Genomic DNA, 22,769 nt, shown 5'->3' on the forward strand with positions numbered 1-22,769 from the left:
GTTTGTCAATGGAAACCCATTTCTTGGAAGTTAGGAATGAAATACACATAATTGAATTGATGAAATACACTGATGTTCCCACCAAAACTGAACCATGTAAACTGATCCTTTCCTGTGATTGGCTGACTGGCTTCCTATTGGACTTGTTGACTGGTTAACTGAGTGAGTACAAGAATAATTGATGAATCAACTGGCTTAATTAGTCAGTGAGTAGGAATTAATGCAACTTCTGCTGCTTGACTGATTTGAAGCCAACTAACTGCATGGATATTTGACTGAATTTGAGAAAAATGTTTAAACAATGTGAGTTTTCCATTCCTGTTAGTATTTTCAGATAATTTTTCTCCAAGTTTGGTGTTCATATAGAAATGCCAAAACAGTAGAAACATGGTTCTGACTCTTCTGTCAGGCTTTACATTGCCATTTTTAAACTTAAAAATTAAGTCTATCAATAATTTCTTCAATAATTTCTCCAATTTCTGTCAATAAAACATAAAAGATAATGAAAAATGCAAAAGGCCCAAGGTGACATCTCATTCAATCCAACCAACAGTCAAAAAATCCAAATATTTGCTATTTCCTGTGGTGTAACAAAGAAGAAAAGCAGCTGATTTTCATGTATGGAACCATTTTTTTGGCATTTTTATTGGATAAATGACGTATATGATTAATCAATTATTCAAATGCATTGTTGTCAATTAGTATTCTCATCATTGCAGCACAACTGTACGGCAAATCACTCATCTGTTTTCTTCATCCACACTCCAACACAAGACTGATATTTCCCACCTTAGTCTGGTCTGAAAAACCAACTGACTCCTTTTTTTAAAAAAAAAAAATTCCTTTCATTCCATCCTTTTTTCTCTCTTGTTTTCTGGCGTCTTTGACTTTCCTTTCTTTATCTTGAAATCATTCCCCCCTTATCATCCCTCCTCTGCTGTCTTCAGGCCTCAACACTCTTCCTCCTTCCCTTCTCCTTCTTTCTCTCATCTGTCCTTCCACCTTTCACTCTCTTCTTCTTGTCTTTCTGCTTGAGCAGCATTCACAGCTCTGAGGCTTTTTTTCACACTGCAGATGGCCACAGTGTTGCTCCACTCAAGACACACACACACGCACACACACACACACACACACACACACACACACGAAATTGCTCTCTTTGTCAGTGACAATGGTTCAGAGTGCTCTACACTCAGTTTGCCCTTCTCAGAGAGCAGAAGTGACTCTTGTCCTCAAGACTCAACTTGCAGAGAAGATTTATCAGCCCATTCTGGCACTGATCTCATGTCTTGTGTCTTCAAGTTCAAACTGGGTAGCAATCATCAACACTGGTCTAACATCTTGTGATGTAGAAAAAGCGTTTATACTATGAGCAGCTTGCTTTTAGTTAATAGATGGGATTTTTAAGGGGAGTTACAATGTAATTTTTTTGCCTCAAGATGTGCATTAACAGTATATGTGTATAATATAAAAGTATGCATGCTCAATTAAAATGAATGAATTTTGTCATACTTAAGCCATGAAGAATTAACTAACAGGTTACCAGGTCCTATGTAAGTGATTTTTACTTAAAAATTACTGTTTACGAAAATTGATATATTGAATTGCCAGAACATTAATAGAGTGAAATGCATGTGTAAGAGGGGCTATATAGATGAAAATGTTATTAAATGTGTCTACTGAATGAAATGGAGGATTGTAAATCTTAACTTAAATACAGAGACATCAAGCTGTTTGCTGCACATCTCTGGTGAATGCACACATATCTGTTTTTATTCACAAATACAACACACACACATTGGTGGGTTGGGCACTACCAGGCTGACAAAAACATTATGCCAACTGACTTCACAGAGCTGGTTCACTCACATTAACACACATTCACAAGCAAAACTAAGAATAACACTCACTCATGGAGGGAGGATAGATAGACAGATAGACAGACAGACAGACAGATGGATAGACAGATAGACAGAGAGATAGACAGATAGACAGATAGATAGATAGCTAGATAGATAGATAGATAGATAGATAGATAGATACAGTAGATAGATAATTAGGACATCAAAGCTGGCAGCAAGTCTCCCTCAGAGCCTCATCCAGCCACAAACAGCTGTTATAGCAACATGCAACAGGGACACACACACACATAAGAAGCTTTTTCCAGACGTGTGTGTGTGTGTGTGTGTGTGTGTGTGTGTGTGTGTGTATTACTCATATATTTCTTTACACAATCACATTGCAAGTACTTGCCTTCCTTGTGGGGACAAAATGCAAGTCTCCCACAATGTAAATCATTAAATCAGACTTGAAAAAATGTAGAGATATGTCTACAACATACATTGTAATTATCTGTATTCAACAATTTATGTAAATAAAAAATCTGAGCCAAGTCAAGATCAAGAAAACTTGCAGGTGAGATTAAGAGGATACATCAAAATACCAATTTACATAAAATCAAAATGATGTAACTGATATTTTGTGCAATGACCTTCAGTACTGAGAACAAATCGTCTTCATCACAAATTCCTGTGTTATTTTTAGAGCACATTGAGGTAATACTGTCTGGTACAGGCAGCACTATAAAATCATCTGATGTGGGATTCATGCTGGGAAATGCTCAGTGTCTTTTATGGGCTATTAGCATAAAAGGCCATTTTCTGCTATTGGGCCAATGGAGCTGAAGAAAGCAATTACTACAGTACCATACTGCTCGATGGGAGGGTGAGGTTTCAAAACAGGAAAAAGTGGCAGAGGGGGAAATAGCTAAGAGGATCATGGAGAAAAAAAAAAAAGAAGAGAGTGAGCCAGGGTGAAAAATGGAGAACTGAAATGTGGGCGATGGTCACAATATCTCTGTGCGACAGGAGAGATTGAGTGACAAAACGGCACATATAGAGGCAGTTAAGAGGAACAAAAGCAGAGTGGCAGCCAATCCCACTGTGGCGCCGAGACTCTCCCATAATCCCGTCATCCACTCTAATCTCTATGACGACGACGCGGAGCTCCATCGGTGACGTCAGAACTATGAATATTCATCAGGTGAATCTGAGCTCACCGCTGAATCCTTCCTTCTCACATCTTAACTGCCTTGCTGTTAAATTCTGATGTATATACAAGTTAACTGCAGTAGTTCAGGCCGGAGATGGAAGACAAACTCAGTCTTGTCCAGGTTAAAGGATAGGTTTTGGTTTTTTTAAAGTCCATCCTAAAATAATACTCACATGCCCATGTGTACATTTAGAGAGTTGTAGGTGCCTGTACTCATTCCTCCTCTCTATACTGGCTGTGAAGAGAACCCCTTCCAACATGATTCCATTGTAAGAGATGGGGAACAAAATCCACAGTCCTTGTTCTGTGTAAAAAGGGATTCATCAAGTTCGCTCAAGCTAATATGAGGCTTCAGCGGTCTGAGTTACACAAATCAAGTGGGTATCTTCCAGGGTATTGTGTTTTCTGTACAAAAACATAGTAACTTGTCCATTAATTTAATTTGACTAAGGGTGTTGTTTAGTCTGACTGAATTGGACTCTAGTTCCCCCTTTAGTGCGATTTGTTTGGGCAGGTCTGAACACAGTAATCATACTCGAGTGTGACCCAAAACAACTGTACCAAGACCCTTGGAGGATGTGGTCAGTACGGTCCCAAATGAACTCTGGAGGGGTTTGTTTGCAGTGGGAACATGGTCCGACCTTGATCCAATCTGACTGCAATCCGTACTCTGCATGCTTGAGCTAAACGGCTCTTGTATCCAGGTGTGCTTTTCATACCTGCATGATGAGCCATTTTAACAGTTGCTATCAGCTAGCCAGAGAATGAATTGAACTCTGAACTGGACTAGAGCAGCAAGGAATGTTACACTTGGCCAGAACACCTTCAGGATTTTCTTCCTGTGTTTACGTTCTTGCTCCCACTCAAGACACATCAGACCAATGAGCAGAGTGAATGTTTTCATGTGACTTGTAGTCATGCCTTTTGGTTCGCCTGGATTTTTCTTGGTGTGAAAAGAAACTGAACCAACCCAGATAGCATACGGAAGTGGGCCACTTCAGGCAATGATGCGGCACTGTTGGCTTTCTTCTGGCCTGGACAAAATGGATGTGAGCCTGAAATGGCCCACATGTAAAATAGCAATTATGGCCCAAATATCCCAAATCAAATGTGGGCCTTTTTTGGTAAAGATGCAGTGCTCTAAGCTATGTGTATTCTGGATGTGGGCCAGTTCTGGTTTATCTGGTTTGTTCTTGGTTGACATACGGCTTCCTTGTGGCCCAGATCTGGGAAACAGGAGAGGACCGCCCAAGTGCCATCATTCCACGTGGTATGTCGGCCAGATGAAAGTGCCGAAAGTGTCAGTCGTGGGCCAGATCTGGGCCACAGCAATTTTGCTATCTGGGTAGGGACTCATCCACTGATTCAGACAAGAGCAAACAAACTATAGGTTTGATGACTGCTTGTTGGATGGTTGAATGGCTTGAATGCTGTGTCTGACAACTTTCCCAAACTGCCAACCTGACTGAAATTCATGCACACAGCGATACACCAGCTGTGTGGAGGTGAGAAAGTAAGGAGGATTTGAACTTCTCTCACAAGTGAGGCCAAAGATGGGTAGGAGAGGGAAAGTTGCACAGCTACGCCACCTGGGGAATTGCACCCCAGGAAATACACTGATGACTACCCTTAGTAATAAGAGGTCACACAGATTCGCCACACTGAGAGGACAGGAGACAGACTTCCAACTACAAAAATTTATTGGTTTAGATTTACTGTCATTAAAAGATCAGAAAGATGTCACTGGTAAACAGCCTGAGTGCCAAAACAACAAAGTCACTTGCAGTATGAAAATAACTAAAATAAATAGGAACAAGGCTAAGGCTTAGAAAAGAACTGAATCAAAACAGGAGTTGTGATGGGATGGAGAACAAAAGCTGCAGAAGCACACTATGCACTTTAAGCAGCGTGTGTGAATACTGGCAGCAGCAGTAGCAGTAGCAAAGAAGAGGGAGAGAGACTGAGCGGCTGCACCGGGACTAGAGGCCGTGGATAGCCGTCCTTCACCATGCCCAGCTGGCGGCACAGATCACCTGGCTGCACGATGCAGCCCCACACAGAGCGCAGGAGGAGAGGAGGCACAAACTGTGGCCTTAACAGCCAAGCGAAGAGAGCTTAACACCCGGCCCAACATAGAATCACCACCTCACGATGTAGGCGGAGAGCAGATGCCACGCTCCCTGAAATCCTCACCGCTGCACACCAAACCGGCTCGGCCAACACCGAAGTTGTTTTGCGCCGCCAACTGGAGCACGCCAGACAGCCATAAGCCAGGTGGCACCGCGGCGCAATCAGCCGCAGGTGAGACTAATTGAGAGATTGTAGTGGAGGTGGAGCAGCACTCAACCTGCCACACAAGCACTCTTTCTTCATTCTTTACGAAAATATTAATTTTTCATGCGTACAACCAAGTACAAGCTAGTTCTTTTATAGCACAACCTGGTCCTTACATTGGAATCTCATTAGGAAGGGATTGCTTCATGGCTTCTTGAAGGCTTCTTGGAGCCATCCTTTAAGATATAGATGATTCCTACTGAAGGCTCTGTAGGCCAGTGGTTTCTTTAAAATCTGACCACTGGTACCTGCAGCACTCTGTGTGAACAGATGGAGGCCACCTGATGTGACACACTGATAAACACTGGACATGAATGATGCATCTTCTGTCAGGGAGGCAGGAATACTGTCAGGTGCATCATCTTAAATCATAATCTGATCAGAGACACATCACAAATAAAGAGATAGAGAGTGATGCATACAAATTCAAACACTATAAAAACACTATAAATAAAAACACTCGCACACACATTCCACACACACGCACGCACACACACACACACACACACACACACACACACACACACACACACACACACACATACTGTCATGCATACATAGTTCTCTACATGCTTCTCTCTCTTTATCACCTTCAAACACCTCGTAACTGGCACATCCTCCAGTCTCCTCATTAACTTTCTCTCTCTCTCTCCTTCTCATTTCCCCTCTTAACTCTCCTCTTCCTCCCGTCCACTTTTTTTTTCTCCCTCATTCAGACATCTGTGTGGTGGTGGAGATAAGCAGAGGTGTTATCTGCTGGTTGCACGGCTGATACACATCTTGTGTGTCTGTATGTGCGTGCAGGTTTAGGGAGGAGTGTGTGCATTGTACAGTATGTGTGTGAGCGTTGTGTGAGGACACTATATACACATTATACATACACAACACGCATGCACACACATTAAAATACAAAAGAACTCACCACAGGCGCTTTGAAAAGGTGACTCTTTATTTTCTAATTATTATACTGTATATAATATTCTTTCTCTCTAGATATAGGTAATCATATTTATATCATGTAAGTAAAAGTGTGCTTTTATTCACAGCATGTGTCTGTGTCAGACCGCTGTTAATTGGAGGTTTACATTATAAAGTATACAGTGAAACTGGCTGGCAGCTATGTATGTGTGTGTGTCTGTATATGTGTGTGTGTGTGTGTAAACTGTGAGAGTTATACAGTCAGTGTGCCTGTGTATAGAAAGACAAATGTGTGTGCCAGCATGTTTCTGCATGCATGTGTGTGTGTTTGAAGAGGACTAAGTATCTCATGATAGGGCTCAGAGGTATGGAGCAAGATAAAAAGCTGCCAACTGACACCGATTTCAAAACAGTCGATCATCTTCAACCTTTCAATGTATCACCCATCACCGTGCTTTCAAGTGGTTTAAAATTACAACTCACAATTTTGGGGGGGGATTTTATTTGTTAATGCTACTTCAGGTTCCAACTGCACATTTGACTTTTTTTTTCACATTTTCTTCACTGCTGCGAGGCAACACCGATACTCTCCTCATCTCAATCTGAGTTTTACCTCAAAGCAAACTGCTACAATGCCTGCAAGATACACCCCTTGAAAAAAAAATTGTTGTTTGCTAGGCCATTGCTACACATATAATAAACACATAATAATAAATGTGACTTTTCTTGATATTCTGGATCTTTTACTCCATTTTTGTGGCGTTTCTTTGAGGAGGACTGCTCCATCTTCATCACTTTACAGAAAATGAATGCAAACGGGAATCAATAAACCAACCAATCAACACATAAACAGTTCAAATGTCAGTGACTTTTCTTTCTCTTCTCCTGAGTTTGTGTTCTGGCGATTGTTTTCTAACAGTCCTCAGGTCAGTTTGAAACAGACAAAGTGAAATTACAGTCATTTACCACTAAAACTGTTTGGATTTTTTGTATTCTACTTTAAATAAAAACACTAGTCTTTGCAGTCTGCGCCACCATTAGGAATAGAAATCTACATGATCTCTACAAGAATCTGATAATGTTTTTTGTATATTATCATTTCACACAAACTCCATGTTGGAGAAGAGGAAAGTTTTAACACTGTGCTCTTGCTGCAGCTCATCAGAAATTTATGTAAGAAGGAGCTTGTGTACACCTGATGTGGAGAGAAACTCTTGCAGCTCGGTAAAACATCCAGCCATTTTGGGCCTTTCATCCTTGGTCAGTCAACCATGGCAGCCGCAGATATGTTCTGCATGTAAACAACGCTGTCTGAACGCTGGGCTTGAGGCGAAACTGTAAAAAGCAGATTTTAATCGCTCCGTTCTACCTGTCAGAATAATATATGTAAAATGCAAGACAGGAAATCTCTTTTGCTAAAGGTTACCAGGGAAAAAAAAGTTGTTATGGGAAAGAGGGCAGTCTGGAAAAAGGGACAAATCCTCAACAAATCAGTAGTTTTACAAGTCTCAGTCTTGCAGCTGTTTCCATTTCTTGGGGTTGATTTTAGAAAATTTGTGAGAATGAGAAACAGCAGGCTACACCAAGTTTGTGTTGATTCAAGAGCAGCTGTCATTAGAGACTTGATAGATTATTGTCTACCCTGCTAAGCCCCCTCTGCCGATCCTAAATCAACCTCACAGACAGAGACGATAAGGTCAGAAAACAAGTCAGATCTGAACAGCAGGTGGATAAAAATAAAAGGCCAACAGTCCAGTCAGGCGCTGAAAATAACAATAATAAAAAAAGACTCTTTGCCTCTGAGAATAAACTCCTTATCTTATCAAATTTTGTCAGTAATTACCAGAACCCACTGAATCCAAAACAGTCCTTGTAGCTTGTATGGCTGCGTCTGCTGAGGAATGATCGGGGCAGTTAGCTCTAAAACTGATCCCAGTGCAACCTGTTAAAGGTTGTGGGGGGATGCAGAGGAGGTTATACTGGAAGCCCCATGGCTGATCTGGGAGCTGTCTGAAGGCAGGACAGGCAGGCACTGGGTGCATGGGTGAGGAGAGGCTAACTGCACGCACACACATACGCACAAACACACACATGTGGATATTAACACACACAAACATGCAGGCACATAACTCCACCCGTAAGCCCTCCTCACACTGTAACCTTGTGTGTGTGTGTGTGTGTGTGTGTTAGTGTATGTCAGGGTGTGTGTGTGTTGGTAGGAAGTGCAAAGTGTAGAGTGCTTATAGCATGTGTTTGAACTATTCCATTAAATTCACATTTCTCAAAACCAAACAGTTCTTCTGCTCCTGCAGATTAGCTGGCTCAGCGTACTTGAAGGTCCGTCGTGGAGCGACACATCAGCGACAGTTTTAACAGTTTGTTGTTTGTCTCCCGAAGAAACACTTAGAATGATTTTTTTTTTCCAAACATGACACAGTGATTTTTCTTTTAACAGGACACTTTTCTCTCCACACACACCGCACTGGGCAAAGCTGAAGCTGTGAGTGTGTTCTGTATGTGTGTGTGTGTGTTTCTGTGCATGTTTGTGCATGCATGGATGCCTGTGTATGTGTGGCCATTCATGAGTGTGCCTGTGTGTTGTGTGTATGTAAGAGTTTCTATACTTATGAGGACCAATGAGGCCACACAATGCTTGCTTGAAAACTCCTCTAAAATAAGGACATTTTGCTGGTTTTTGCTTCTTTATGGGCAATTAGAGGTTTAGTTGGTAAAGTAGTAGTGGTTAGGATTTGGTAAGACTAGGCTATTATTCAAAGCAATTTAATTATACCTAATCATGGATAATTTAATTTTGAATTAGCTTGGGTTTTATAGTAAAAAATGGTTGTAATAATATCACAATTAGGATGTATTCAAGGACAATAACTTATTAAATTGTGGCTCAGGTTTAATGGGTTGAGATCAGGGAACGGCTCAACCAAAAATCACAATTTTCAGAAACCAAATGTGTGCTGAAGACTTGAAAGTGAACAACAGAGAGTCTCAACAGAAGACCGGGACATGGACTTGTAAGAAAGAGGAAAGATACTGAAATGATGAAGATAATTGTGTCATCATAACCCCCTAAATAGGTTACACCCATGTTATGGTGCATTTTTTTTGGATGCTAATTTGAAATTATACTGTATTATTTGTTTTTGTTAATCAGGACATATTGGTAGTTAGTAAGTGTTAAAGAATACAGAGGCACACTACTTCTGTAGAGTGTAAAATGTTCTGTTTGTTGACCCTGTTGGAGAAGCCGTGGTTCAAATCTGCAGTATTTTTTGAGGCTTATATTGGACTGCCTTACGTTGTAACATGTTTCTATTATTTTGTCCCTGCCAGTCATGACAAAAATGGATACTATTAAGCTTCCTAAAAGGTCTTTTTTTTAACAGATTGTTGCATTATTTTCTGCTTTCATCTCCTGTACCAGGTAAAAGAAGTTGTAGCACATTGGCATAAAGTTTGTGATTAATGAATATGGTCAATAAGTGCTCAAAAGTATAGCAACCTTACTTTTTTTGGTATGTATATATGTGTGTGTATATATTGCATTTGTAGTGTTGAGTGTCCCACTGACAAACTGAATAGTGACCTCTGGCACCAGTGAGGCGAGGTTAACGTCCATTGTCCGAGCGCTCCACTGTCTCCTTCTCTCCTCTGTCCCTCCCGTCAGAGGCTTCGGATGTGATTGAAACAACACAATCTCACAAACCACATCAAAGTAGAAAATGAAACTAGAATAATATAATATTACAAAGACTATGACCCCAGCTTCCCAACTCTGCTCCCTTCAGTCAAACCCCCCATTAATAGATTAATAACTATAATATGTGACAGAGTTTTTCATCCTCTGCACAGTGGCACCTTTAGAATAGAATATTTTTTTTTTACTAATAATACAATTATTTGTTGATATCAGTGTATCAAAGCTGTATGGCGGTAAGAAGAAGAAGCTGAGATAGACAGAGGTCTCGTCTCAAAAAGCACCCTGTGCTCTAAAATGGAGTAAACATCGTTACACAGCACAGGCTCATGGGCCCACACACCCTTGTAAGGCGTCTTAAATGTAGCAGTATCCCTACGGAGTATAGAGATTAGGGTGCCATTTGAGACTTGTTTAGAGATACAGCGAATGTAAGCACTGGAAGCGGATGGATATGGCATGCATGGTTGGAAAGGTCAATGGCTCATGGATGGCAGTTCTGAACTCTGACCCCTGACAGACCCTCAGGATCCGTGGGGCCTCTGATGTGCTGACGACTAGCTACATAGCTTCTACTGCTGAGTCAGTATACTGCTGGAAATCCTACGCCAAAAAGAGTACTAAGAGCAGCGAACCTAAGATCTAACCTGGAGGCCACGATGCAGGAAACGTTTTGAGTAATATTTGGCACCAAGTATGATTAACAACATTTTGCTAATATATGTTTGATCCTTAAGCCAACTCAAATAATATATTTAAAACTTGTTATCCTACCACTGTTTAAGGCAATATTCTTCATATCTAATTACTTCGGAAATATATTCATCTAACCTAAAGGTAGCCAAAAAAAAAGCAGCTAAAGGCTAACCTGTAGCTAACATGGCCTAATGAGTACAAGAGTCTTTGCTTTTTCTCTACTTCTAGTCTCTTTTGCATGAAGCATGTTATATCCTTAGTTAGCTATTCAGCTGGTTTAAAAACGGTTGTTCCTGTGCAAATGTACTTTGCCTTGTCTTCCCGCACTCCCTCCCACATAACACCCTTAAAACGACGTTGCTGCAGCGCCGAGCATAAAAAGCCCTTGTGTGCTCCTGTCCTTTAAAAATTAAAAGCCCTTGCTTGGAGAAAAAGCATTTTTTCCCTTTCACAGCCCATGACAACTGCTGATGTTGTAGTTAGCTTGCAAAATTAATATTTACATGCGGAGGACAGCGAGAGCAAGTCCGCTGTGATGCACGTTTGTCCCTTTAAGCTCCCTTTATGGCGTTAAAAGACAGTAAGATAAAACAGCAGCGTCATAAATTAAACAGTGTGACTGAGGTTTAAAACATTTCATTTTATTATCAGGGTAGTAACTGTCAAAGTAGTGGTGCGACGGTATCAGCTTGGTGTTGTTTCATGTTTAGCTTATACAAAACAGTGCAATGGTGGCTCAGGGAGGTAAAGAAGGAAGCAAAAATGCAGTATAGTTTTGAGTTTCTTCGTCTTTCACACTTACTTGTTACTCACAGTGGAAAAAGGTTGAGAAAAATGCTGCAAAACTTTCTACTTGCTACTCATGCTCTCTCTCTCTCTCCACAACTGTCCCTGCAGCATGTTTCCCTTTTCTCAGTTTCTCCTGTCTCTCTGTTTTATGGCTATTTTGCCTCCTCCTCACTTTGTCACAACCCCTCCCCTTGCGTGTGCATGTGTTGATATGTGTATGTTCAGTGGTTGAATCTGAATCTGTAATACAGTGTTGAAAAAGTATGACTGTCTGGGTATTTGCATGTCTTTGTATTTAAGGAACAACCCAGGCCAACATTTACATTGGACAGAGGTAGCAACAGATCACTAACTGTTGGAAGATCCAATGGAGAACTGACTGTGTGCAAATAATAATACTGTATATGCAGTAGGAGTAGACAAGAAAAAGAGAAGCATTGAAAAATGTACTTTCAATATCTGTATAGTACATTAGTTATCATATATTATAAGCAAATATTAGGCCTGGTGATGTGTATTTTTGTTTTAAAATTGTCATCAGGGAAGTCATCAGCACAGATACAGTATTCATATCCAGTTAGATGACATTACGATATTTTTAGAAACACACAGCCACTGTGGCCTCCGATACATCACCTGAACGGCATTAATTAACACTCTTTAGCTTTCTAACACATCACTGCAAAACTGGAGGTTTATTGAAGTTTAACAATGAGACCTGTGCCTCTCATCTTTCCTATTATGTCCCACTGTATGTTCTTCATCCAATCACTGCATGGATTCAAGCCTTGATTTTCCCAATCATAAACTAGCCTTTTTCCCACAATATATTATGTCCATCTCACATTCATGTGTGTCAAAAATCTGATCTAGCTGAACTTAAATTCTTAGCCAACACTTGATTAATTCAAAACAGTGCCAACACAGGATACAGAGTGTGTCAGTGCACCAGTTTCATCACTTGTCAGCTAACATCTGCCATGCGTATGTTAAAATGCTTTTAGTCAGTAGCTTGATGTTTTGTCACTTTCTGGGACAGTTACAAATTACCCATCCATGCTGTATTTTTATGTGTATATGTCTGAGAGAGAAGAAGAGAGAGAGAGATAAATGGAAATGTATTGATGTGTCTCTGTAATCTGTTACAAAAAAAAACTGTTCAGGTGTTTGAATATATATATTTATGACTTTCTGTGCATGTCACAGCGAGGAGACATGTGGGTGACATGTATAGATGTGTGTAAACAGTATGTGCACATGTAAGGGAGATAAAGAGGAGGAGAGGCTGTGAGTGACAGCTCAATGGCTGGAGCACAAACCATCTGAATAATGCACGGGATGTATCTACTGTATTTTTAAATTGTGTGCCACATAATAATTTTTCAACAGATCCTCCATTGGAGAAGAGAGATGTGTACTTTAGACTTGAAGTGAGCATTTTCTCAGTGTTTATTTCTGCAGCTGGAATTTTGACAGTTGTTCGGGCAAGTAAAGACATTTTTATATTAAATTCATCTGAAAGATATTCACCAGGAGGTAGTGGGCAAACAACATTTCCACCTCTGTTTGTTTAATGTCTTTTTGGCTCTGCCTTAAAGCATGTTCACAGCTCAGTGGTCTCCTCTCCACAATACCCTGAACCAACAACCTCCAGAAAACTTAGCTATAGTCTACGAGCAACACCAATGGAAGACAGGACCTAAATCTAGTCGTGTGTCCCTTAGAGGAGAGGAAAGAGAGGGTGAGAGGAGGTGTGGAGGTGTGCAGAGGGTGGTAGTGAGGTGAGTTATGAGGCAACACAGAAAAATGTGGAAGGTGAAAGATGACTGGTGAATGCGGACAGACAGACAGACAGACAGACATAATATTTGATAATTTCTTTAAGTTTTAGGTGAAAAAATAAATAAAGACTTGTGTGGCTGAAAACAGGAATTAAAAGGAAGCACCAATGATCTAACGTTACCATCTAAAAGAGATTCATTAGTTTTGTCTTTGTTGAGTCACACCTTTCACCTCCTGATCTGCAGTCAGTGTACACATTTCCCCTCAAGTCCCATTTAATAACTGACCTGTGATCAGAGAGATGGGGTTATATGTTAGCAGGAATGAGCTCAATTCAGTTTCACTTCAGTCACTTATGAAGGGAGCTTGTCCATGATTAAATAAAACCAATTAATATGAAAGGAGTATATATATACAATATGTATAGAAAATAATAACTAGTGCCACAAGTGTGCTGTCATTAATGGACAAACTACATCTTCAATTTATATTTTGAATTCAGCTGAACTGAAAATGAATCAATCCCTATCCTGAGGTGTTAACTTCCTCACTTTTAAATAGTATCGTAATCACAGAGAGAGACAGCTCAGAGCTCTAAGGCTGTTTCCTGCACTAATCCAACTCTGCTGCTACCCAAAAGGTCAGGAGGACAGAGGTCAAAAGGTCAAAGATCACACAGAGTCTCTCACCTCTTTCCTCTTCTCCTTCAGTTCATATTGTATTTATTTTTTAGGAGAAGCTGCCCCAAACAGCAAACCACTCACAATATGCTTCTAAACTGGGATCGATCCTGTTTTCCCCTTGAAAAAGCTGGAAAGTCAATTTATGAACATAAAATTCATGAACATAAATTGAACTATTGAATGTGCCTTCATATGTAAGGAGTTACAGGTATAACTACAGTGATATGTGGTTACGTGGAGTTGGGAACAACTTCTCCATCAAAACCGACCCTGCTACACACACTGAAACTCTCACAGGGCTCAGGATTCACAGTTCAAAGGCTAAAAGTTCACAGTTCACAGTCGAAGTTTATCAAACCCCTTTGCGCTCCCCACCCCTTAACCCTGTGTATCCCCTACTTTTGCTCACGCTCCCTTTGTATTTCTCATCATCATCCTCCTCTTTGATACTCTGATTGGGCGATATCTGCAGCCAGCACCTCTCAGACAGGCGTGGTCCTGCGGTTTGGGTCCTTGCTGTAGTCTTTAGTGAGCGTGCTGCTCTGGAGGAACTCCCTCTCTGAGTTGAGCAGCCCTCCCATGCCGCCGCCACCTGCTTTGGTGCTGGCGTTGCCCGCCTCACGTGGATTCAGCGTGTACATGGGCATCTCGGAGGCGGCGGGCCCTGTGTAGCCGCCCTTCCCCAGTGGTGAGGTGTCACGACTGGGGACCTCAGATGAACGCACGCTGGAGCGGCGCCGGAAGCGGTAGCGATAGGAGGGGATGCGGCTGAAGGCGGATTTTTTGATGAGCTCGGTGCGGGACTTGGCCCGTAGTTTGCGGTGCTTCTCGATGAACATGTGCACAGCCAGCACGCCCACCATTTCTGCCATGATGAAGGAGAGGGCGCCAAAGTAGAAGGACCAGCCATAGGAGTAGGACTTCTTGCTGTCGCTCTGGCCTGGGTCGCCTGAGTTGGCTGAGATATAGACAATAATTCCAATGATGTTACTGAGGCCTGGAAGGGGAGGAGAGAAAGAGAGAAACAATTAGAGATGGCAGTGGAAAGGGTGTGAATGACCCACTCCTCCAGACCAAAATAATACCACAAAACTACAGAGTCTACAGTCAAGCTAGCAGCTCTGTGAGGCTATACTTAGGCACAGTAGTGCTTTGAGCTAAATGCCAACACCAAAATGCTAACATGCTAATGTTTGGCAGGTGTAATGTTTAGCATGTTCACAAACTTTATTTAGTGTTAGCATGCTACCTTTTGCTAATTAGCACTAAAGACAAAGTACAGTTGAGGCTGATGGGAGCGTCAGTTTTGCAGGTGTTTGGTCATAAGTCATGACCAAATAAGTAAGTATTAGACAAATTGAAATTTTCACCTGATGATGGTGTTATTACAATTTATCCTGAAGGAACATGAATGTCAATGGCAAATTTCATGGCAATCCATTCAATATCTGTTGAAATATTTACTATAATATGAATATTTACTGAGATACCAAAGTGGTGGACTGACCACGTTGGTCCAGACTGACTGGGGACCATGAACGCCTGTGCATAATTTTGTGGTGGACCGACATACCGACCGACCAACTGACTGACCAACATTGCCATAGAGCAATGCTGATAGCATAGCTAAAGAGAAGAATTAGATATTTCAAGGGAAAGAGACAATAGAGTGGCGGATAAGTGAGAGCAAAAGTGAATCAAATTTGAGAAAAAAAAGCTAATTGGAGATAAAGGGTTAGAGAAGAGGTGTGACGGAGACACAGCAAAATGAAATGAAGAAAAGTAATGTGCGGAGAGCATCATAGAGAGGGAGCGGAGCTGGATAGAAACGCTGGAGAGAGTCATTGCACATATCATTAGTCCAGAATACAGTGCTCATGCAGTGTGGTGAAATGCACAGAATGGGAACAATTAGCCAGCTGTAATTAACCAGAATCAGCCCCACACTATTGTGGTAAATAAATACCAATTTGGCTTCAAGAATTTACTACAAAACCCAATGGGACCCTACACATCCCACTGAACAGCAATTACAGCCCTTTGTGTATGTGTCAGAGGCTGGTGTGTGTGTGTTTATGAGAGATCCTAAGTGTCAGCATCCATGTGATAGATTATGTGTGAGTATGTATGTGTGTTTACACTCCCACACCCTCACAGTGCATCACATCGGCATCATGATATTCTTGCTGATTGATTAATCAGCTGCTGTGTCCAATATCCACACCGCAGCTCCTCAGACACTTCTGTGTGCTTTAGATGCCTAACGGGCTCCTTCAGCAAATATTTGAGCACTGCACCTCCACTGTTTAAAGTGGCTCCACAGAAACATACCTCACACACTCATAGACACATACACACACATGCGCATATGTCATTGTTAGGTGCTCAAATGCAGTGGGCATCCTTTGTGTTATCTGAAATTACAGAAAATCCTTGAGAGCAGATAAGTGGAACCTCCTCCCCAGGTCATGGCACTTTAAGTCATTTGGCCGGTACTGCAGCTAAGATGGCTGCTATATTGTGTTTAACAGTGTTGTCATGGAGATGAGCGTCAGTACAGTTCGATATCACAGCCTGCTGCACCTCATGCACTTTGCTCACATATAAAATGATCCTCATTTCCCCTGCCACAACATAAAAATTCTGTCGTTACCATTTTATTGTAAGTGCACTGAAGAGATATACCTAGGGCTCATTATTAATTTTTATTTTTCAGTCCTTATATTTAATAGCTGATGTAAAGATCACATTACAAAAAACACTTTTCAGCAAAATATTTTTTCTTGTCTTTATAACTCCTCTTTCCCTGTCTGTCAGCTGAAGCATATTCAATTCAAATCTTTAAAAATCTGGGTATTTTTATATGATAATCTGCAAATCACACAAAAACATTGAATCTTATTTACACACCACCAATACCATTTTCTGTCTACTGCATCTCTATGGTCTTATTTTGTGTGTCTCAGTGATTTTGCAGTGGCAAAATTAATAGGAAACATCAAAGAGGAAAAATTAAAATAAAAACACCAATGTAAAAACATTTAATCAGCGACATTAGCAGACAGTAAAATCAATATAAAACATATGCAGGCAAGTTAAAATTGTGGCTAAAATGTCACAATTCTTGGTTAATATACAATGAGTGTTTTTTCTTTGAGGAAAAGGTAGGCTAGAGCAGTAGAACAATAGGATGTCTCATTCTGGTAACATCTGGACAGAGGATGTACTTATGATGTCTGACATGAGTATGTGGATTTGAAAATTGGATCACTGATTTACAATAGGGATATGATGAAGGAGATGTCATTTAATTGCACAGACACCGATAACCAATTTACCTCCCCTCCAAAAACAAAGAGAAGAGGAAAGACACTCTACTACACAAAAAAACAGACACGCACATACACTGTGAAGACTAACCTGCGGAGACGAAGAAGATTCCTGCACTGAGGATGACGTTGTGTCGGCTCCGGTAAAACTCACTGGCGGCCACACAGAGCCCCCCCAGGAACAGCAGACCCACACTCATGATGGGGAAGATACTGGAGGCACGCACAGCACCTGTACAAAACACAAAGAAAGGTAGAAACACATTTAGAACAGAAAGGAATAAACCTTTTCTGTTGTTTGAAGATGTTGCCTGTCAGACTCTGCAGAATGAAACTAATGAAGGATCATTTATCATAAATATCATAAATCATACATATCAAATATATTTAAATGTGCCTTTTTAGCTGATATGGTAGGTATGATTACAGTCTAGAGTTCCAGATTTGAGATATTTGGTAAATGAAATGGTAGAGATAGCATCCTATGAGTCTATGCTCTGCAGATGTTTGGAAAATGTGATCTACAAATAGGAGCATGGATGGCAAGATGTGAAGTTGCACCAAATAGGGAATCAATGACAGAAATTTGCATATTTATCACAGCTTATTGGATGAACAGTGCAGGTATTGCAGCCCTCAGTCCTCCTGTTTTAGAAAACAAAAGCTAAGTGGAGAAATTAACATAAATTATAACCATAAACTGGTGAAGAGCTGCAACAATTAGTGGATCAACAGAAAGTTGACTATTTGATTTGTACTGAAAACTCAATGTCTTTCAAAACAAAGCAAGACATTTTAGGTTGAATCCTGGGCTTTAGGAAATAGTGACTGACATTTTTCACCATTGTCTGACATTTTAAAGACCAAACAATTAATTGATTAATTGTGAAAACAATCAACAGATTAATCAATAATGAAAATAATCCTTAGTTTCAGCCCTAAACTGGTGAGATTGTATTTAACGGTCACAATCCCTTCACTGTTCCTCGATTTGAATGTGAACGCCCTCTAACGCTCTTGAAACTGAAAGTCTGCACTTTAATGTCACAGTCATTGTTTTAATTAAAATCCCCTGTGCTGGAGGACTAAAACAATGTGTGTCACTTTGCACACACAAACACACATGAGCCAGTGTGCTGCTACATGCTTGACTGAGTCTGAATTCAGTACACGTTAAAGCATTCAGAGGCCTTGCTAGAGAGAGGGGGAGAGAGAGAGAGAGAGAGAGAGAGAGCGAGAGAGAGAGAGAGTTAGATGTAGAAAGAGAAAATGGACAAAAACCAAGACAGATGGAGAGTCGCACTGACACATATGCAGGCAAAATAACAAGGCTGCAGTGGGAGTGAAATATTTGTCAGAACCCCATATGTGTACATGATGTGATAACATATTGACGGATATTTGCAAGCAGCTTGTCATCCAGGATGGAGCTGTGTGGTATTTAGATGTGTTGAAAAGCGGATAAATACATCACAGGTGTATCAGTACAAAAAAATATAAACTCTCCAATCAATGACACATTTGCTTTTATGTTTCTGAATGTAAATCTGATATTTTTAAATTATTTTCCAGCACGACCGACTGCTGCAGTGACCAATGGCGTTGTGCGGCTGAACATACAGGCCCCGCCCCTGTGGCCCACACCCCTGGGCTGTATGGAATACCGGTCACTAGGTCCCTGCTCCCTATTGGCTGGCCAGCTCTGAGGCCTGTGATCTAATTGGCTGCCTTTGGGGATGTTGCTCTGTGCTCAGTGGAGCAATGAAAAGGAAGCACGGGCTGAATCCATTTTCCTTTTCCTTTTTTTTTTTTTTTGGTTGTTGTTGCTATTTTCTTGCTCCGTCCATCTTTACTCAGTGTTTACTGTGGGAGAAAAACAGAGAGAGCCCCCTCCTTTCTGTTTTCCATTCTCTGTCATTGTGGCTGCATCCTTTTTACTTCTGTCTTATTACTCTTTTGACATATCTGTAAATAAAGTGCCCCTTCCTTTCCCCTCTGTCATTTTCTCACCATGGCAATGTTTTTTTTTCTCTTTTTTTCTAACGTATTGGTTGATAAAATCATCTGTTTATATCTCTTGTTCTCTCCATTATACCCTCTGTGTTTATCTATCTGTCCTCTCCAAGCAATACGTACGTACATGATCTCTCACCTTCCAAGAATAGAACAGACCAAAATAGGTAGTTTTCATCCTTCTCAGCAAAGATTACATGAGACAGCTGTATCCATTCCAGGCTTCGGGAGCTTTGGATTTCTCTACTTTTTTATCCTTATCATACTTGTAATACTAGGACTAACTAGCTCTACACTGCAATGCTGAGGAAGAAGAAAAATGCTGTTTCTTTATTTCCATATTTCCTCTACATGGATCATCAAGTGAGGATGTTGACTTTTTACCTGGGACATTCAGCTTCAGCCTCAGTCTTCCACTATAGTGCATATTTAAGATCCCTGTTCATAAGATCCTTTTCATAAGAAGAGTCAGTTGGAAACTTTAAAAAGTCAGTTGGAGACAGAGACAGCATTTTCAACCAACTCATGGAGCTACAGATTACTTAGGTTCCTAGCTACAGCTGTCACTTCAACCAACAAAATCGTCTGTGACCCACTGTCTGAAATCTTGCTCTTGTTTCAAATATTACTAAGAATTTTGAGTGGTAAATCTACCACTTTTATCACAGTAAACTTCATAATTACAGTGTGAGAACAGAAAGCGAGACAAGCATAGCAACAGTATCTAAGGGAGGCGGGGCTTAACAAATGGTCAAATCACATGGATTTAATTCTGTGTTAACTATTTAAACCATATAGGAAAGGGTTGGTATATTTTCATTACATGTCATCAATTCTGCAATCGCAAAGGTTTTGTTGAGATACTATACATCTTATATTTAATTTAATTTATTTAATTATTGAGTGCTGCCTTTTACTATTAAATTTTACTATTAATACACCGATATACTCTTTCGATATATCCAAGTGACCTTATGTGGGGTTACTTGATAAGAAAACAATGTTGTGATATATTTCTAACAGTGTGTTGTTCTGTAGTTTAGTGATTATAGTTTTTATTGCATTAGTAATACAGTGGATGGAACAAACAACATACACTACTGACTAATTAGTGATTCAATGGGGTTTTGTCCTGAGCGTGATGCCACAGAAAGGACCATGTGACCATGAAAAGGGTTCTCCAGGGCTTTAGTTTTGCCCTCCATAAGGGTGCATGGCGCAAAACTTGGGTGGCCATTAAAACAGAATTGGGTTTTGCTACTGGGAGCAGAAACGTGCTCAGCATGAGCTCATAGCAATCTTTTGTTGCATTTGTGACATTTACAAGAATTTTGGGGCCAAAAAATTGTGTCACAGACCAGTAAAGCTTAGATTTGTTGTGAATAAACAATATGTGTGTGTGTGTGTGTGTGTGTGTGTGTGTGTGTGTGTGTGTGTCTATGCATGTGCACAGGCGTCATGTTTGTGTATTCATATCAAACTTACGGAGGAGGTATTCAGCAGCATCTGCTTCATAGTCAGCGTCCTCTGGAAAGTGATCAATCTTCTTACACACACCTCTGAATGTTCCTGCAGAGAAGAAACACAAATACCATTTATTTTACTTATCATTGACTGTCAGTAAAACACAATCATGGATGCCCTCAATTAGAAAGTGTTCACTTTACTGCACTATACTGTCAAACAATTTTCTACCCCCCAAAATCACTCCATATGTACTGTATAAACATATCTTGTTCTTATTGTTGAAGTTTCATGTTCTGCAAAGTGTCTAAACTAACTTAAACTGTTGCATCAATCTACTAATCAATAAGTAAATAAAAGAATAATGTACATTTATCTGAAAAAATAAAACATATACACACTGGATTTCCGCTGCTCATGCAAATCAGGAATATTATAAATCACACAGACAGAGGTGAAGTCTTCATATTCGATAAATTCTTAATGAGAATCAAGAAATATCAAGGAATTTTACATATAGATCAATGTATAACCTATAGTTCAAACATTTTTAAGTTACTTTCTGATCAGTAACCCAAGAAAGTGGCGATGGGCAACACCAGTTATGTCATAAAATTATTTTTACTTCTTTATGAGAAGAATGGGAAGACCATTTTTAAAAAGGGGTAACTGCTATCTTTAATTAGTTAATCAGTCAATTATCTTTCTGATTAAATAATTTAATCAAGAAAAAGTTAAATATAAAAACTAATACCCATGAGTGTTAGAGTCGGATTGTTGGATTTAAGTCATTTTCTGTCAATCAATAATCAGCCGTAATCTTGTGTGATTGTATAGCACCAAATCACATTTTCAGGAGAGCGAACACATACACATCCTGTAGGCTGACATGAATATAGATCAAAAGCAGAAAAGCCAGCAGAAGAGAGAGAGAGAGAGAGAGAGAGAGAGAGAGAGAGAGAGAGAGAGAGAGAGAGAGAGAGAGAGAGAGAGAGAGAGATGACAGATGATGCAGGACAGAGTGGTAGCCTTCAGGCTATATGTGGGAAACACTAATGAAAAGCCTTATCACACCCAGCACACACACACACACACACACACACACACACACACACACACACACACACACACACACACACACGCACACACACATCCATACATGCACAATTACCACTCTGAATACAAAAACACACACACACACAGCCCACATAAATACAGACATCAAGTGTACATACACACCAACCAAGCTCATTAAACTGATACATGAACACTATCAATCATGCATGTAAGTAAAAGCCTTCTGTATCTACACTGTTTAGTGTGTGTGTGTGTGTGTGTGTGTGTGTGTGTGTGTGTGTGTGTGTGCTTGTGTTTGTATGTGAGAGGGAGAGCAAGTGTGTGTGTGTATTTGTGTTGTATTGGCAAGGATGCAGTCTCCTACGAGTGCACCGCGTGTCAGGCAGAGAGTGACTCATCCTCCTTTGTACAAGTCCTCCCGTGTGCCTCATACACACAGACACTGAAGGATGTGTGTGTGAGTAAATGTGTTTATGTGTGCAAGTATAAATGTACTGTATGTGTGTAGACGTGCACGTGTGAGTGTGCGTGGGTACACTGCATGTAGCTTCATTCCCACCCATCATTCAGTCCCATTCACACATGGTCAACACCACAGGGGATAAAAGAGAGAGAGGGGGGTGGGGGGGTGAAGGAGGATGAAGAGAGGAGGAAGTGGTGGTGAAAGAGGTTTGGTGGTAAAACGGTACAGGAGAATTAGAGAGAAATGGGAGGAAAGAGGCTGGTGATGAACAAATGAACGACTCAACCTAATTGCGTATTTGCATATGAAGAGGTTCTTTCCAGCACCCACACACAGAAAATCATTCATAAATTGATTCATCCAGCTCATGCAGTTGGGGATAGTAACTAACCTCCGACTGACAAAAAAGCACCACTTTTATAACCTTTGATATCTAGATTTAGTAAAGTAATAATCTG

General features: G+C 40.5%; 1 protein-coding gene across 1 annotated transcript in view; it reads right to left on the bottom strand.

The window, feature by feature from the left end:
• Nucleotides 1-11,336: 11,336 nt before the first annotated feature.
• The window catches only part of cacng3b (calcium channel, voltage-dependent, gamma subunit 3b), a 29,530-nt gene continuing 18,097 nt past the window's right edge, over nt 11,337-22,769 (bottom strand). Inside the window, exons 3-5 of the mRNA XM_044332535.1 lie at nt 20,793-20,876; nt 17,386-17,526; nt 11,337-14,962 (exon numbers count right to left, since the gene is read on the bottom strand). Of these exons, the coding sequence (XP_044188470.1) occupies nt 14,448-14,962; nt 17,386-17,526; nt 20,793-20,876 (740 nt within the window). The 3' untranslated portion in view covers nt 11,337-14,447. The remainder of the gene's footprint in view (nt 14,963-17,385; nt 17,527-20,792; nt 20,877-22,769) is intronic.

Source organism: Thunnus albacares, chromosome 17 (genome assembly GCF_914725855.1).
Source record: "Thunnus albacares chromosome 17, fThuAlb1.1, whole genome shotgun sequence".
In the NCBI taxonomy this organism is placed as follows: Eukaryota; Metazoa; Chordata; class Actinopteri; order Scombriformes; family Scombridae; genus Thunnus; species Thunnus albacares.